General features: G+C 50.2%; 1 protein-coding gene across 5 annotated transcripts in view; it reads right to left on the bottom strand.

Moving 5' to 3' along the window:
• Positions 1-16,514, bottom strand: part of ZNF618 (zinc finger protein 618) — a 118,868-nt gene that overhangs the window by 9,303 nt on the left and 93,051 nt on the right. For 2 of the 5 annotated variants that reach the window (XM_058853956.1, XM_058853961.1), the window contains 5 exons: positions 16,163-16,243; positions 15,052-15,108; positions 8,829-8,873; positions 5,246-5,323; positions 5-106 (listed from right to left, as the gene is read on the bottom strand). In XM_058853956.1, the coding sequence (XP_058709939.1) occupies positions 5-106; positions 5,246-5,323; positions 8,829-8,873; positions 15,052-15,108; positions 16,163-16,243 (363 nt within the window). Of the gene's footprint in view, positions 1-4; positions 107-5,245; positions 5,324-8,828; positions 8,874-15,051; positions 15,109-16,162; positions 16,247-16,514 lie in introns of all 5 variants that reach the window. The other 3 variants (XM_058853957.1, XM_058853960.1, XM_058853959.1) reach the window with 2 other exon arrangements.

Genomic DNA, 16,514 nt, shown 5'->3' with positions numbered 1-16,514 from the left:
ATACTGTTGTTGGCGTTATTTCTTTGGAGCTGTGGTTTCCACTTTTCTTCAACCACGGGGAGAGGTGACCTGGGCTGGCTGGAGGCAACGTTGTTCTCATTGTCAGCTGTGAGTCAAGAGACAGGGATGGGTTAAAAGCACAAAACAATGCTCAAAGCACAAAGATTGCTCCACATTTATGCAGGGCTCCTTTAACTAAAGGGACAACAACCCACCCCACTCTCTGTGGCTTTTAGGCAGCTTTCAGAGAGCTGGCACAGCACCCTCAGAGGCCTTGGAACTGTCTTTGGACTCACACCCTATCACTTCCCAAAATGTGGCTGAAATGTGCCACTTGTCTTTCTGTGCACCAGGGATGTTGATGCCATCAGCACACCCTGAGGAATGTCTCCTGAGGAGCTGAAGCTGCACACCAGGAGGAATGGAAGCTCATCCTAACTTGGGCCATTCCTTTGCTTCTGAAACGAGGAGGAACAGACACTGATCCTTCTGTTCCCTCCCTGCCCCTCCCTGCACTGCAGGGAGCTGCCCTGTTCTCTCTGGGAAGCACTTTGGTTTTCAAGCTGTGCTCAGCTCCTCTGCATCTAAGGGTCTGCAACCTTCAGGGCTGGTTTCTTCCCCGTGAAGAGCAAGGGCTCATCTCCTCTGGGGCTCCCACTGATGTCTCAGGCTGCAAACAGAAAGCCAAAGTTTCTGGAGTGTGGACCAAAGACCATCCCACCCTGAGGCTGCAGACACCAAGTGCCCCCGAAGCCTTTGTGTTCATGCTCCCATTTCTGTGTATATAACAGGGTTAACCTTTTTAGCTGCCAGTCTGATGGGCTCTTACAAGAAAATGCAAGCAAGGTGGAGTATACATGTCTGTATTGTATCTATGTTTTCCTCTCCTGTGCCCCAAGAATTTCTCCCCACCCTCCAGAGGAAATTCTCTAGTTCTAAGTGTGTTTCATTATGAAATGGTGCTGTGAAACAGGCTGTGAAGGAACGGTGCACAATGAAATGGGCTGGAAGAGGAAGCAGGAAGATGGACAGACTGATAACCAGGCTGAGCAGGAGGATGGAAATAGAACCAAAGAAAACAGAACAGGCATTTGCTCATCCCAGCTGGACTCACCACAGCTAATTCTGGGCTCCTGTCAGACACACCTCGCTTTGAGGTGGCCCGTCAGGGCTCCCTTTACACTCAGGGCTGCAGCTCATCCACCCAGGCAGAAGCAGATCCTCTCCTAGAGTAAGAACCACTGTGGCCTGAACTCACCTGGAGTCACTGGCTCTCCAGTGATTTTACAGGGAGTGCAGACTGGCCAGCTCAGGTGGCAGCCCCTGCAGCCTGGGGACACCAGCACAGGGTACAGTGACCCTGCCCCGTGCTCTGGGCAGAGGAGCACGAGTTGGAGCAGTGCCTTGAGGCACCCCCAGCTCTGCCAGGCTGCTCTGGGGGCAACAGGACACACAGGACAGGGCAGAGCTGCTCTCCTCCATGTGTGCCAGCAACCTGGGAGAGCAGGGACACAAGCAGGGGTGTGATGGAGCTCCAGAGCTCCTCTCCAGTGTGAGCAGCTCTGCCCCTCACTGCCAGGCACTGCAGACCTGCCCACCAACAGGCCCAGGCTGCTCAGTCACCCCTGGGCACTGGCACAGGCTGGGGCAACACCTCAGAGCAACCCAGGACACGACAGGACACAGCCCAGGACAGGCTCTGGGACTCCCAGCAATGCCCAGGAGTGTTGCCACGCTCACACTGCAGCCACAGGTTGGTCTTTGCAGGTGTGCAGAGATGTGAGGAGCACGAGGTGTCTCAGAGAGCACCAGGGGACAGGTGTGACACGTCACCCTGCCTCCAGCATCTGCCAGACTGATCGCTCTCGAGCCGATGTCATCGCTGTCCTCAACTCCAAACCTCTGTGGGTGGGCAAAGGAAAATGCTGGATGTTGCCTACTAACTTTGCTCATGGTTCAGGCCCTCCTTGTCTTGGTGAGGGATGGGTAGGGGGAGAAACCATCTGTATTTTCTCACCAAAACTCTTTTATTTATTTCCTAATAGGGGATTTATTATACACAAATATCTGCTGGCATTCAGCATGGCATTAATGAGATTTGTACATTTCAGCCTCATCTTCCTTATCAGGCAGTCTGTGAACTACACAGATCATGGTTCTTAATTTTCCTTCATGCCTCCAATCCTTTAATTCAGGTTCAGCCTAGTCCTCCTTTTGGTTTTTTAGGCCTAGATTGCAGGAAGGGCATTATATGGCAGCACTCGACCTGAACAAAATACTCTAAAGGGAGTCAAAGCTGTATATTCTTCAGTGTAATTACAGAACAAATTCCTCTTCCTGGTGTTCTGCTGTTCTGTTTCTGCCTTTCAGCTCCCAATTTACATTCTAATTGCTTCTTCTCACTGTGTAGCTGCTTTATGAAACTATAATCTCTCCTTATTACCTTCCAGCCTCCAGGCTCAGCCCTCTGAATGACTCGAGAGCCAGCACGTCCCTGATTTTGCTCTGGAGGCCAGCAGCACATTCCATTCCCTGGCCTCTGTCCCTCGTGAGAAGGGCCCAGGGAGGCAGCCCAGCCACTGGAAGAGATCAGCCCTTTGCATTGGACAGGACAAAGCAAACTGGGCTGCTGAACACACGAACTGAGGGAGCATCTGACCCATACAGGCTTCTTGGCTCTCTCCATGCCCATAATAAAACATTCCCTGAGCAGGAATAAACCACTGCCATGCCTGTGTCCCCAGCCCGTGCATCCTGTGCCACCAGTTCTGCTGACCACTGCCAGGTCCCTGCACTCCCAGACTTCAGAGCTGGGGCAATGCTGTTTCTTGGATATGGAAATCCCAGAATCACAGACTCCTTTAGGCTGGAAAAGATCTCTAAGATCATCCAGTCCAACCACCAGCCCAGCCCAGCCCCACATTCACCACTAAGCCATGTCCCCAAGTGCCACATCCACTTGTTCTCTGAGCACTTCCAGGGATGGTGACTCCACCCCTGTCCTGGGCTCAGGGTCCTGAGAACCCTTTGAACCCAAACCTCCCCTGGAACAACCTGAGGCTGTTTCCTCTCACCCTTGCTGTTCCCTGGGAAGGGAGACTGATCCTCACCTCACTACAAGCTCCCACCAGCCTGAAGGCAACAGGTGCAGCCAGGGCAGCTGCAGGTCCTGTCCCTTCACTGCACACATCCCAGAGCTGGACACCAACGCTGCCCACACCTCCCCTGCCTCCCTTCGGCTTTTGCCCTCAGAACACCGCCCGCTCTTCCAGCTGCACACGGGGAGAAGGGCACAGGGGTGAGCACAAGGCTGCCAAGAACCAGCCCACAGAGGCCACAGGAGGGGACAGTGCCTTTCACAGGGCACAGCCTCGCTGGCACCTGCAGAGAGCCACGGCCACCCTGTCACTGCACCGGGGAGACCTCAGGAGGAGGCAGCCAGCAGAAGGAAGGGACTTGCAAACAGAGCAGGGAGCAATGAGAAAACAGAGTTTACCAAGAGTAATCCTGAGCTGGGCAAAGGGGATTCAGCCATTCACAGAGCTCTGATGTGACAGGAGCCCAGTCACAGACACTGCTCCCTCCAGCCCTGTTCTGTGGCCAAAGCAAGCCAGGTGAACAACCACAGGAGACTGCTTTGGCTTGGAAGGGACCTTAAACTCACCCAGTGCCACCCCTACCATGGCAGGGACACCTCCCACTGTCCCAGCTGCTCCCAGCCCTGTCCAACCTGGTCTTGGACACTGCCAGGGATGGGCAACCACAGCTTCTCTGGGCACCCTGTGCCAGGGCCTGCCCACCCTGCCAGGGAGCCCTCAGCACCACCACCACAGGTCCTTTGTAAAGAAGAAACAAGGAGGAAGCTGAAGGTAGCACTAGCTTAAAACTTTCAACAGCTCGACCCTGCCAGTGAGCTGCCCTTGTCCCCAAAGCTCCTGTGCTCAGTGTCACCAGAGCTGTAACTCAAAATGCTGCAGTTCACAGAGCCCAGAGCAAGAACAGGATGGGCAGGACACAGAGGCAGCAGAAACTGCCACGGACAAGCAGCAAGGGCAGGGAGTGAGGACAGCCCTGCCCTGAGCAGAGCTCCTCATTATTATAATGTGCCATTACTCCACAGGAACCCCAGTGCTCTAACAGAAACACAAACTCACACCTCTGCTAATAAAGCACCCTGAGTCTCTAACATCACACAGATTGTAAATAAAGGAGCTGCTGAATAACACACAGAGCCTGCACTAAGATTTGCCAACAGGGACTGAAATGGAATTGAGGAACCTCATGGATGAAGAACTCAAGTGACACTAGTAAAATTAGGACTAAAGCTAAAACAGAGAACAAGATAAGAACTTTGATTAACATTATTGTTACAGAAAGGAAAATATGCTTTTCCTCAAGGCTCTTGTCCTCCTGTGCTGCTTTCCTCAGGGTCTGCACTGCATCTGCATCTCAATAGAGCAGCTTCTGTTGGAGAACACAGATCTGTCAAAAGGGATTTAATTGTTCCTAAAACTCTGGTAGTTCACTTGAATTTTTATTCAAGAAGAAAAAAAAAATAGGAAAAAAAATCTGCCAATATAAAATTAATTCTGTTTCTACATTTTTGAACATAGAAGTTATGTTGAGTGCTGTCTTTGAAACAGGTTTGGCTTTGAAATTTTAAAATCATCTCTTATGTATCAAGACAGGAAACAAAAACAGTGACTTAGAAACAAAGCACTGGAATCACTCCTAAGAATTCTCATTTGTAGGTAGCTGAGAGGGAACTGAACACAGCTGCTGAAATGGCAAATTCTTCTTCCAAGAACACATTTCAGTCCTTTGCAGAACTCCAGGAGATACAGGCACAGGACAGGACTTGTGTGGGCAAAGGCTCTGCTGCCCTGCGAACGTTTTTGGTTTGTTTGCTTCCATGAGAGCCACCCCTTTGGCACGAGGGGGGATTTAACCTGCTGCAGGAGCTTATGCAATGAGGATTCTCTGGACAGCTCTGGAAAAAGGCAATGAGCAGTGGGATGGACTCTGAGCTAGCATGGCACATTCCCTCCCTGCAGAAAGGAGCAGTATTTACCAGAGCCTGTGTGCTCCAGCCTTTGAGGGATGACTGTGTTTGTTGCAGGTGAAATGACTGGGGCTGTGGCAATGGGGAGCACTGAGAACCCTATGGACACACATCGGGGTCAGCACCAGGCAGCAGCACAGAATTTAATTCTCTGCTTGCAGCGAGTCCAAGTGCCCAGCTTACCTGCATGGGACTGCATGTGCTCCAGGAGATTGTTATAAAACTGGAACTGGATTCCACAAGCTCCACAGGTGTAAGGCTCTGTTTGGGAGAAATCAGTTCAGAAGAATTACACAGAGTCTGCAGGGAAGCAGCACAGGTGCATACCTCAGTGGCTCCCAGGGAGCGGGGCAGGGCAGCTCCTCCTGCTGCACCTCACTGCCAGGGGATGGGCAGAGTGCTCTGGGGAGCAGCTGCTGCCCTGGGGCATCTCAGGGACCTGCACGAGGGGTTCTTCAGGAGGGATTCTTTGGGAGGGGTTCTTCAGGAGGGATTCTTCGGGATTCTTCGGGAGGGATTCTTTGGGAGGCTGCCCGCTGGTCAGGGCTGCTCACCCAGGCTGCTGCAGCCTGCCTGGAGCGGATCCCTGCTGCTTTTGTGCCTGTGAGCAAAGCCTGGTGGATTGATTTTCCATCCAGTTCTGTCAAGCTCCAGTGTCTGCTGCCTTTCCTGAGTGAGACAAGGAGCACTGGGCTGTAAGAAACGCTGCGGTCAGAGGCTGGGGTGGAGCTGTGCCATGGGGACACTCAGCTGGGGATCTGTGGCTGTCACCGAGCGCAGTGAGACCAGGGACTGGTGAGTGTCACAGGGCTGGGGGGCAGCAGGATGCCAGGGAAGCAGAGGTGGAGGGCAGGAAGCACAGGAACCAGAGCTGTGCCTGAAGGCTGCGAGCAGAGCAGGAGAGCCATGTGCCAGAGCAGTATGAATGAGCTGGAGTGAGGAAAGAGCTGGGTGCAGAGCTCCCTTGGGAGCTGAAAGATACATTTAGCCCTGTTCTATGTTGAAAGTGCATTTTTTCCACTAAGCTAACCTGTAACAGCACCTGTTTGCCTGTTTAAGCAGTATCAGTGGAGTGCATTGGTTAACAGATGTGATCTCAAACCGGAGTGCTGAAATTTGGGAGCACTGCAGTTTGCTTCTGTCACTGCAGCCACACCAGCACTGCCACCTCTCACTGAGCCAATCTGTCCTGGAGCAGCAGAATGGACAAACGCATTTGGCACATGAACAGTTTTGGATACAAATGCCTGGCACACACACGGAGCAGGGTCTATTGCTACAATATTTCAGAAGTCTAGATCTAAGTTCAAAGGGAAAAACATATTCTGTATCAATGAATAAGCACCAGCACCCAGGACAGAAGAACCAAAGCCCAGGGAAGCACATATGCCTATGCCTATACCCTGTGAGAAATCTATCCCAGGGAGATTTTTTCTTCTCAGAAAAATTGTGCTGATTTTCATCTCAATTCCAAAAGATGCCCCATCTGTTCTACTCCAGAAATGTCCAACTTTGGAAACAAAATCACCATCAACTTTCAAAAGTTAATTTCATGTTCTGAAAACGCCAAAGCATTTTCTAAATAATTCTGAGACAAAGACATACAGAAGTGTAAGTTTCCACAAATAAAAATGAGCCATGTTAAAAATAACCATAAAATTTAAATTCACCCAACAGTTCCAAAGTCTTTCCTGGGACCAAGGGAAGGGATGCTTGGGAGGATGTGCAGGATCCCTGTGGGAATGAATGAACTCACTTCACTTCCCAGAGCTCTCTCAACCCTCATCCTTCTGAGCTTTCAGCTCCTGAGCCCCTCATGCTCCAGAGTGCAGAGCTGGGAACAGTCAGGCCTGGAAGGAGGGTGGGATGTGCCAGGGCTAGAAGAGGAAGAGGGATCTGGAAGGTGGAGAGAAGAAAGAGGCAATCTGTATCCCAAACCAGGGAAAGGTCACTGCTGGAAAAGAACTGTTCACCTGGGCTGGTAATCCAGTAAATCCTCCTCTCTCATTTCTCTTGCAACTTAAACTGGAAAAGTTGTCCAAACTGCTCTGCACACCCATCTGAGCCCCAGCTGTGCCCCATTCTCCTTCCTGGGAGCACAGCCCTCCCCAGCACTGCAGGACCTCTGCTTGTCCTTCCTGCTGGCAGTTCCAGCTCTTCCTTCCCAAGGCTTGGTTTACACATGCCCAGGGATGTGCTGTCCTTCAGGTGAGCTGAGCTCAGCAAAGGGACCCCCAGCTCTCCCCTTGTGCTGTGTCCTGCTCCCAGCTGGGAGGGGAAGCTGGGCCCTCTGTGCTCGGGAGGTTTTCTGAGAGCAGGTTTCAACCAGCAGCAGCTGAAACCTCTTCAGTGTCCTGAGGCATGCAGAACTAGTGCTCACAGCTGGATGCACAGTTTAGAACAGCTTTCCCCAGGGCTATAATTAGACACTTTTATTAGCACTTTACCCAGTGAGCAAGGCCCCAGAGCAAGGCAGCAGCTGTGTGAGCCAAGGCAGAAGAAAACCAGTGCCTGTGCTTAGGTTAAATAAATCACTCTAATTCCCATGCTAACTCTCACTACCACATCTAAGCCAGGGAAAATAGCAGAGCCTGGTCTGAAGCCAGGAGTGAAGAGGAGTTGAGAGCTTTAACAGAAAGTTTCAACAGCAAGCGCCCTGAGGTGCTTGTGCAGTGACAGACACCCAGCACGGTGTCACCCTGGCTCAGCAGGGACAGCCCCCAGGCTGCTCCTTCCTCAGCAGATCAGACCCACATTTCAACACTTCTGTCCACATCTTGGTGAGAAACAAATGCAAACAACTGTGAGAAAAACTCCTCAGCATTTCCACCCAATGTTTCCATTGGCTTTAGCTTTACTAACAGCATAATTGCACCTTCCCTTTGATACAAACTCATGAGACAAAGCAGGAGAACCTGCAGCAGGCTCCTACAAAAACACCAGCACAACCCAAAATCAGTGGAAGTTTCTTGAAAACAGAACTTCTGTCACTTCCAGCCAGCTCAGACAGTAAGGGGTAACAAGGTGTTCTAGAGCATGTTTGGAAAAGGGGAGTCCCAAATTCACCACCCTCGTCAAATGTCTTGGCATTAACTGGATTTCTCTTCCCATGGTCTGAATAAAGCCCTTGCTTCTCTCTCAGGTTTGTAAGAGGAGGAAGAACACCTGTCCTCCCACTCTGGCCATGCTCAGGGTGCAGCACACATCACCAGTGACAGTATCACCCCAAAATCCCAATGCCAGGAACCAAACCCACTGCAAGGCAAAGGAAGAAGCTCCACCTGCTGAAAGCATCAAGGCCACAGGGCAGAATCTCCAGCAGAGAGCACCAGCACAGCCCATCCCAGACCTGCTGTGTCTCCCCTCCTGCTCGTCCCTGTTTCCAATCCGTGCTCCCAGGCCACAGGGCACTGGCTCTGCGCACGTCTCTACTGAGCTGAGCCCTGATTACAACTTCTTTCTGTCCGTGAATGTAACTAAATATGGGTTCATTTTCAAATCTAGGTCTCAGAACATGCTCACAAAAAACCTCCCTGAAGACTGAATATGAAGTGATTTCAGCCCCAGACTGCACAGAAACCTCCTGGAGGATTTCTGTTACATTTAAATCTAACACCAGAGCCACAGAAGTGAGGCATTCCATTCTTTGACACCTGGACTCATAATAAAAAAGCATTTATTGATGAAAATTGCTCAGGAGGCAGGGCAGCAGGGCTGCAGGAGGGCAGTCCCTGCCTTTTGCACCACAGACATCCATCACACTTACTTTGTAAAAGCGGGAAAGGATTTGAAATCAGGGGACTTGCGGTTTCTGCAAAAAAGAAAGAGATTTAAATATTGAGACTGGCAGAGACCTCGCTGCATTCTACACAGCTCTGCCTATCTGCTATCTGATCCCTACTCCACACTTCCAGATTTATCCAGGGCAAGGCAGGATGGGAGCTCCATCTACCACAAAATCCAACACGTCCATTTTCTCTCCCTTGCTCAATTTCTCACGGCCAAGGTTCTGCATCTTTCCTGTCCGATTTAAAATGTCCAGAGATTTCAGCACACACCCAATGCTACAGCAATGGAAACAAGGGTGGAGGCCAGCAAAGAAAAGCCACGGGGCAAGAAACGCTTTATAAAGGCTTTCTCTGGTGCTCCAGATGCAAATTCCCAGTTTCATCATGCAGCTTCTTTAAACTAAAGCTGGGAGGGAAAACCAGGGTGTTTCACTCTCCCTGGATGCCAAAGGAGAGCTCCTAAGCAGTGCAATTACTTCAGGCTGAGAATGAACATTTCCTATGCAGTACACCTTGCAGGTTTGCCTTTCTGTAAGGTGGGACTGAAACCTGGCTGCTGGCTGCCCCTTGGGCAACCAGGAGCTGTTTGCAGCCAGCCCCAGTGCCCTGGAACAGTGATCCCAGCACCTTGGACCATGTGTGGCTTCCTACAGTTCCCAGGTGAGGTCCTCCAGGGTCAGACCCCTGCAGAGGGGCAGAAGTCATTAATTATTAATGTTAAATATTCAGTCATGGACTCAAGAGCATTGGCAGAAGGGTCCCAGGTCCAAGGCTGTGAGCTGGCACATCCAGGGGGCTCTCAGGGCTCCCTGACAGACCTGGCCTGGTTTCCCTGGAAGGAAAACCACCCTCGTGAACAGCATGGCTCAAGCACAGTGAGCCTTCCTGCTGAACATCCCAACGTGCTGAGGACCTGAGCTGCTGGAGAGGGCTCCAAATGGCAGGGCCAGCCCATAAGGAATGGAGATGAAAGCATGGATGATGCTTGGCAAAGACATGACTGGACAGTGCTGTGGGAAGGGGATGCATGGGAGACATCAGCTCATCTGGAGTGCTGCTGATCCCTGCACTCATTGTGATCAGCCAGCAGCGCTCCAGGTGCTCCTGCAGCTGCTGAGCTCTGTACCTGGGGCAAGATCTTCACTGAAACAGCTCCCTAAGCTGGCCCTGAGGAGCAGCTGAACAGGGCAGGCTCCTCCAGGCACCCCTCTCCTCTCTCTGTATGCCAGCCCAGCTGCACGTGAGCTTTTGAGGGGCAAACCCCAACTTCACTGTCCCCCTAGAAGAGAATCTGATCTGGAGCAGGCACAGAGCCCAGAGTGTGGCACAGAGAGTGGCACACAGACTTCAAACAGCCCAAGGAATCCTCAGCACCACCTCTGGCTGCTCTCCAGCCAGATCTGCTGACACAGTGTCCTCGTTATGCTTGGCTTCCTACTGACATGGAAACCACTGGCAGTATGAAACAGCAGTTCAGATACTCAATACAACACTGTTTTATGTCAAGGAAGACTCTTAGGATTTTTCTGGTCTTTCTATTTATAATTTTTGGACAATTTTTTATCCATGCATTGTCAGGTCCCTGTTGCAGCACAGTCACTTCCACTAAAGCCACCTATTCAGACAATAATCATAGAAATGCCAGAGTTTGGACTGATGATTAATGATAAATCACCTTGCACTGGGGCTTTGTAATCTTTCCCTCCACAAATTCTCCAGGCAAAATGAGAGTTCAAGTTTTTGTGCTCACACTTTGTTCTCTCAGGGACCCCTCTGGCCATGCCCTGCCCAGCCCCAGCCCAGTACCTGTGCTTTCAGTATCTGTGCTTTCAGTATCTGTGCTTGCAGTACCTGTGTTTTCAGTATCTGTGCTTTCAGTACCTGTACATTCAGTATCTGTGCTTTCAGTATCTGTGCTTTCAGTATCTGTGCTTTCAGTATCTGTGCTTTCAGTATCTGTGCTTTCAGTATCTGTGCTTTCAGTACCTGTACATTCAGTACCTGTGCTTTCAGTACCTGTGCTTTCAGTATCTGTGCTTTCAGTATCTGTGCTTGCAGTACCTGTGCTTTCAGAATCTGTGCTTGCAGTACCTGTGCTTGCAGTATCTGTGCTTTCAGTATCTGTGCTTTCAGAATCTGTGCTTGCAGTACCTGTGCTTTCAGAATCTGTGCTTGCAGTACCTGTGCTTGCAGTATCTGTGCTTTCAGTATCTGTGCTTTCAGAATCTGTGCTTGCAGTACCTGTGCTTGCAGTATCTGTGCTTTCAGTACCTGTGCTTTCAGAATCTGTGCTTGCAGTACCTGTGCTTGCAGTATCTGTTCTTTCAGTACCTGTGCTTTCAGAATCTGTGCTTTCAGAATCTGTGCTTGCAGACTGCAATCCTCAGCCCCATCCCTGGCTGCATGTCCCAGTCCTGCTGAGTGCTCCTTGCCTCAATGCTTTCATATGGGTTGTCTCAATTCCTCCCCGTGTCCCAAGGCTCTGGAGCAATTGGCAGGACATCACCCACAGAGACTGGCTGCTGAGTGGTTATTTTAACTCAGATATATTTCTTTCTGTCTGCAAGTTGCCTGTTGAACATGAGAAGTCTGGAACAGCTTAAATGAACGTGGCACCAGAAATAAACAGCTCATTCCTAGAAACCTCAATTCCACACAAATGCCCAGCAGACACAGTGACTTATTTATGCAAGCAAAGTGACACTTTCTTAACTGAACCTCTCCCTGTGTGACTCTCATTCTCCTGGTGGGAACTGCACTCAGCTGCTGATCCTTCTGGGCACAGCACTTCAGGCTGCTTTGAAAATGCAGCTCTGTCTATTTGTGCAACTGTGCTGCCCCATCAGCAGCACTCCCTGTGCTGTGCACAGAGTGGGAGCTCACAGAACGAGCCCCTCTTCCCCTTTTCCTCACTCCATGGAGACTCCTGCAGCAGCGTGGAAAATGCAGAGTGCTGCTGCTGCCACTCCTGAGGAGCTGCTCAGTGGGCAGAGACAGCCACTGCATCCAAAACTCACACACACCACGGACAGGTCAGTGAAGAAAGAAGGGAAGGCTCTCCTGTATGGTGTTCAGTGAAGTGCATTGTAAACTCCACCAAAGGGATCCAGTGACCACAAGACCAGCACTTCCTGCAGTGTCTCAGGCTGAGGATGACAGTCTGGGGGACAGTCTGGGGACACAGGGGTGGCACAGGGGCAAGGCAAAGGGCACTGACCTACAGGGGATGAGGTACCTTTAGCTAGTGTTGCACAGCACCATGGGGAAGCCTTTTTGTCTCATCCCAAGCAGTCAGGCTTCCTCAAAGCCTGTGGCAGATTCTTCCAGGGCTTCCCTCCAGAAGTTCCCCTGATAGGCTCAGACTTGTAGCAGTCACAAACCAACCACGGATGAGAAAGAGAATTACCAGATGAATGTTAATGGAAGCTGGATTTGAGCTGACCTTGAGCCTGTGAGGCAGCTGGGTGCACCTCAGGAGGCAGAGGCACGAGGGCTGCCTGTGCTAATGTCACATTGCAAGCAGTAATCAAGAATTATTACGCCCCAAAAACTAAAGCTGCACTCACCCACCAAAACTGCCATGCTAAAAGTGCTGTATTTCCAGCAGAAATCCCCCCAGACGGGCTGTGTGATGGCTGGATGAGCAGAAGGTGATGTATGGCCACACCAGGGAAGAAAGCTGAAAATCCATGTTTAAAATCTAGTCCTGTGTCCTTTAAATCCTGAGAATGGGAGATTCTCAGGTTTTCCAAGAATTTTTACTCTGAATGAAATGTAGGAAATCAAATTTTTTTGATCTCAATCTCATCTCAGCTTGGCACGAACTGGTTCAAAAAAAGAAGACATTTCCATTGACCCTCTCCCCAGTCTGGAATAAACAGTGCTGGAAAGCAAAGCTTCCCTGTGTAAATAGGAATGAAAAGTGTTGACATTTTAAAAACTCTAAATGCTAAAATTTGTTGCACTGGAAGTTCTGACAGTAATAGTTCCCTAAAGCAGCAGATGAAATTGAGACATATTTATACAGCTTAAATCAACCTCTAAAGTTCAAAATATTTCCCAATTCCCTACATAATTTTAACTGTTCTCTTTCACACCCATAACATTGAGAAAATTCAGACTTCAACAAACACTGACAATTTCAATTAGATTTCCCCTTTGATGGCTATATTTGAAGATGTTGTAACTGAAGAGGGTTTTTTTCTCCCTTTTTCATTCACTGTGACAAGGACTGGGGTTGTGTGCATAGAGAAGAGACATCCCAAATCCAACATTTTCCATTCTAGTTCCATTCTAATTCCCACTCAGGACTCCCTACAGCATTGCACATACTCTGGGTATTTTAGGTGGTTTTAGTTGCTGACCTCCCTGCTCTGCTCCCTCCCAACACCAAGGGGTCTGTGCCACTGCAGTCAGGATGGTGACACAGGGAAAAAGCAGAATGTCCCCAGCTGGGTGGCCTAAAAAACTTCTGCTGCTCTCTTTGGTATCTCTGTATGCGAGCCTGTGACACAAAACTCACACCCACAGACAGCAAGAGCCATCAGGCATTTAACAAGGCCAAGCCACACAGCTCTTGGCTGCTCAGCTGGGACCTACATTTACCTCCCAAACCTGGTGGCTGTTCCTTACAGCAGCACTTTGGTGACAAGCAAACAGCAGATGGGAGTGGGAGGACAGAAGTGTCTGTCCTTCTGTCATTCCTCACCACATTACCACCACCTGCTTCCCTGCCTGGGAGAAATCTGCTGGCTGGAGCACAAGGGAGGACAAGCCAAGGGTGCCAGAATCACCCAAGAGCTCCCATCCCACGTGTGACACGGAGCCACAAGGTGTTTGTCCCACCCACTGAGACACAGCCATGGGAAGAAGGAAAACGGGGAGGCAAAGACATGTCAGCTCTTCCAGAAGGCAGCTACAGAGAGCTCTGCCTGGACACCTGAGCACACAGAGCTCTCCAGGGCCTCTCTGACCACCAGTGACACTCAGTGAGTGGTGATGCCCACCCAGGCTGCTGGCATTGGGACTCCTGAGAACTGGAAGGAATAAAAGGAGAAATGGCTTGGTGCAAGGGCTGGAAAAGAGCACTGAATGGGACATGGAGGAAGCAGCACAAAAATGGAGCCAAAGGGGGAAAACAGGGCTGGGGAAGAAAAGAGGATGCAAGATAGATAAAGGAAAGAAAAAGGGAAGAAGTTTATACATCCCCATGCACCAGCCTGGCTTTGAGGAGCATGTCAGCTGCTTAATGCAGAAAGGAACTGCTTCCAACCAGAGCCCAACTCCCCTCAAACCAATCCTGGGCAGTTCACTTGAGTTCCTCAGGTTTCCTGGCTCAATCAAAGGTTTAGGTGAGTACCTTGCAACTCCTCTGCAGCCTGCCAGGTCCTTGACTGAACCACTAAAACAAACTGACACCACATGTAGTGCAGACAGAAACACTCCTTTACAGGGAAACAAGATGAGCAAATCACATGGAACTTGCTGCTCAGCCTGTAAGAATTTCTGGCTTTGTTTTGCTTTTTGCTGTGAACTTGCACTCGTGTGCTTTAAATGTTGCAGTCTAGAAAGAAACAGACTGAGGAGGATGAGTGTGATGTGAGCTCGTACAAGGAGATGGCAGGGAGAGTCTGTCACAGCAACAGTGGGTCAGTGTTTAACAGTTCAGAAAGAACTGAAGTCTTGGACTGTTCAGTACAGCCACTGTTTGTGTGTGTTTCTTGTCAGTGCTTCCTGGACAGGTTCATCTCCCCTCCTGTGAAACACAACAAGAGCAGCCAGCAGATTCCCAATGCAGCTTTCCTGAGTTCAGGAATGAGCTGTCTGATAGGAAGGAAGATATTTCTGCCCTTCCTTTGTTGGCTGCACAGGAATAAAATAGGTACAACCTCAGGCTGCTGCTTTCCAAGGGCTCCAGAGGAGTCAGGGCCCCAAGTGATGTACTGGCATTTACAGATGTGCACTTAAAGGCTTTGAAACCCTTCAAAACACTGACAGTACCCACAGAAGACAAGACATGAGCTGCTGAGAGGCCAGGGCCACATCCAGGGCTCCAGCCAGGCTGGGAGCTCTGGCAGACAGTGACTGCACTGCCTGCCTGACAGCCAGGCTGGGCTCACTGAGCAGGGCCTGGGCAGCCCCAAGGACTCCTGACTGTCCAGCAGGAACAGGACCAAGGGCCTGAAACACAGACAAGCTCACCTGATGGGTTCTGCTTACACCTCTTTTCTTTAGGTTTTTCTGTCCCCGAATGACCAGCTGCAATTGTGGTGAATGATGGATTAGTACAGGATTGTTCCCCAAAACACAACACACAGCATTTTAGCAACAAACAACTTTTTTCCCCATTCCCCATCACCCACTCTGCTACCACACATGGGTTTTCCAACACCACATCCCTGCTTTTCAACATGGTTCCAGAAAGCCCCTTCCTTGCTTCAGAGGTAGATATAAGCCCCAGGAGACACTGTGTAACCTGCTCCAGGAGATATCCCACCCCCTACCTGTCCATTCCAGCCAAGGACATTGCCAACACCACATATTCTGCTTCTCTTGGATGGGGAATGGAGGGAGGCCAGGATTTTCTGCTGGCATGTTCTTTATCTCTGCAGCAAGATGTCAAAATGATGTTTCATCTGGTCTGACACTTTGGCTCCAATTAGGGAGCACGAAGGATGGCAGTGGCCCACTAGGGCTGGGCAATACACAAGCAGGATAAAAACCTTGCACAGAAAACTCTATAGGTGGTGGACCTGAACAAAACTGTCTAGGCCACAGGTCATGTTCAATTACTACCACTTGGACTTAACACTGCAAGGAAACTTCTCAAGTGGAGGGGATTTTCATTGCTGCCAGCACATGTATTTTGGTGTCACATCCACACATCTGATCCACTGTAACCTCCAGGAAGTGACTGCACAAACAGCTGGACATTGGTTACAGTGACATTTAAATAGGCTCAGCATCACTGTAACCTGCAAACTGCTGTTCTATCCACAATCCTCAAACTTCTGCTGCTTGCAAACGTTTTTGCTCCACCAGGACTGCGCTGATACACAGACACAGCACAAGTACTGCCTGATCTCCATCCATCCTTTCTCCACATCTTGGCTCCCCTCTGAAAAATCTGTGCTCAAGTACCTGGTCCTTGGCAGCAGGATTCCCACATCCCCTGTTTGACAGGGCTGGAATAAGGCACTACCCCAGGAGGGCTTAAACAAGGTACCCCAGAACACATCAACATTCACTGAGCACAGCTGGATCCTGCTTGGAGAGGAACGTGGAAGCAGCAGGAAGGGGTGACCACACTTACCACTGGAGTTCTGGGAATTGCTGTTTGTTTCTTCAAAGTTGTTTTGCACTTTGCCTTCCACTCTTCTGCTGAAAGCACTTTCTGCTGGGTGGAGAACAAAGCAGGGATGGTGACTGGTCAACACTGGATGCAGAACCAGGCAGACAGGAGGCAAGACATGCTCCTGTGCCACATAATCACAGACCCTGAATACAGCAGAAAGGTCAAATACCTCATTTTGGAGGCAAATGGGCCAGATTCAGTGAACGGATAACAGGTGGGTATTTTTCTTGAATGCCTTCTGGCTGAGGTGGCCTGGATTGGCTCTTAGGGAGCCCATGAACACCAGTCCTGACTGAACCAGAAAGGTCAT

The sequence above is a fragment of the Poecile atricapillus genome, chromosome 20 (assembly GCF_030490865.1).
Source record: "Poecile atricapillus isolate bPoeAtr1 chromosome 20, bPoeAtr1.hap1, whole genome shotgun sequence".
Classification (NCBI taxonomy): domain Eukaryota; kingdom Metazoa; phylum Chordata; class Aves; order Passeriformes; family Paridae; genus Poecile; species Poecile atricapillus.
This window is presented reverse-complemented; position numbering and strand designations above follow the sequence as displayed.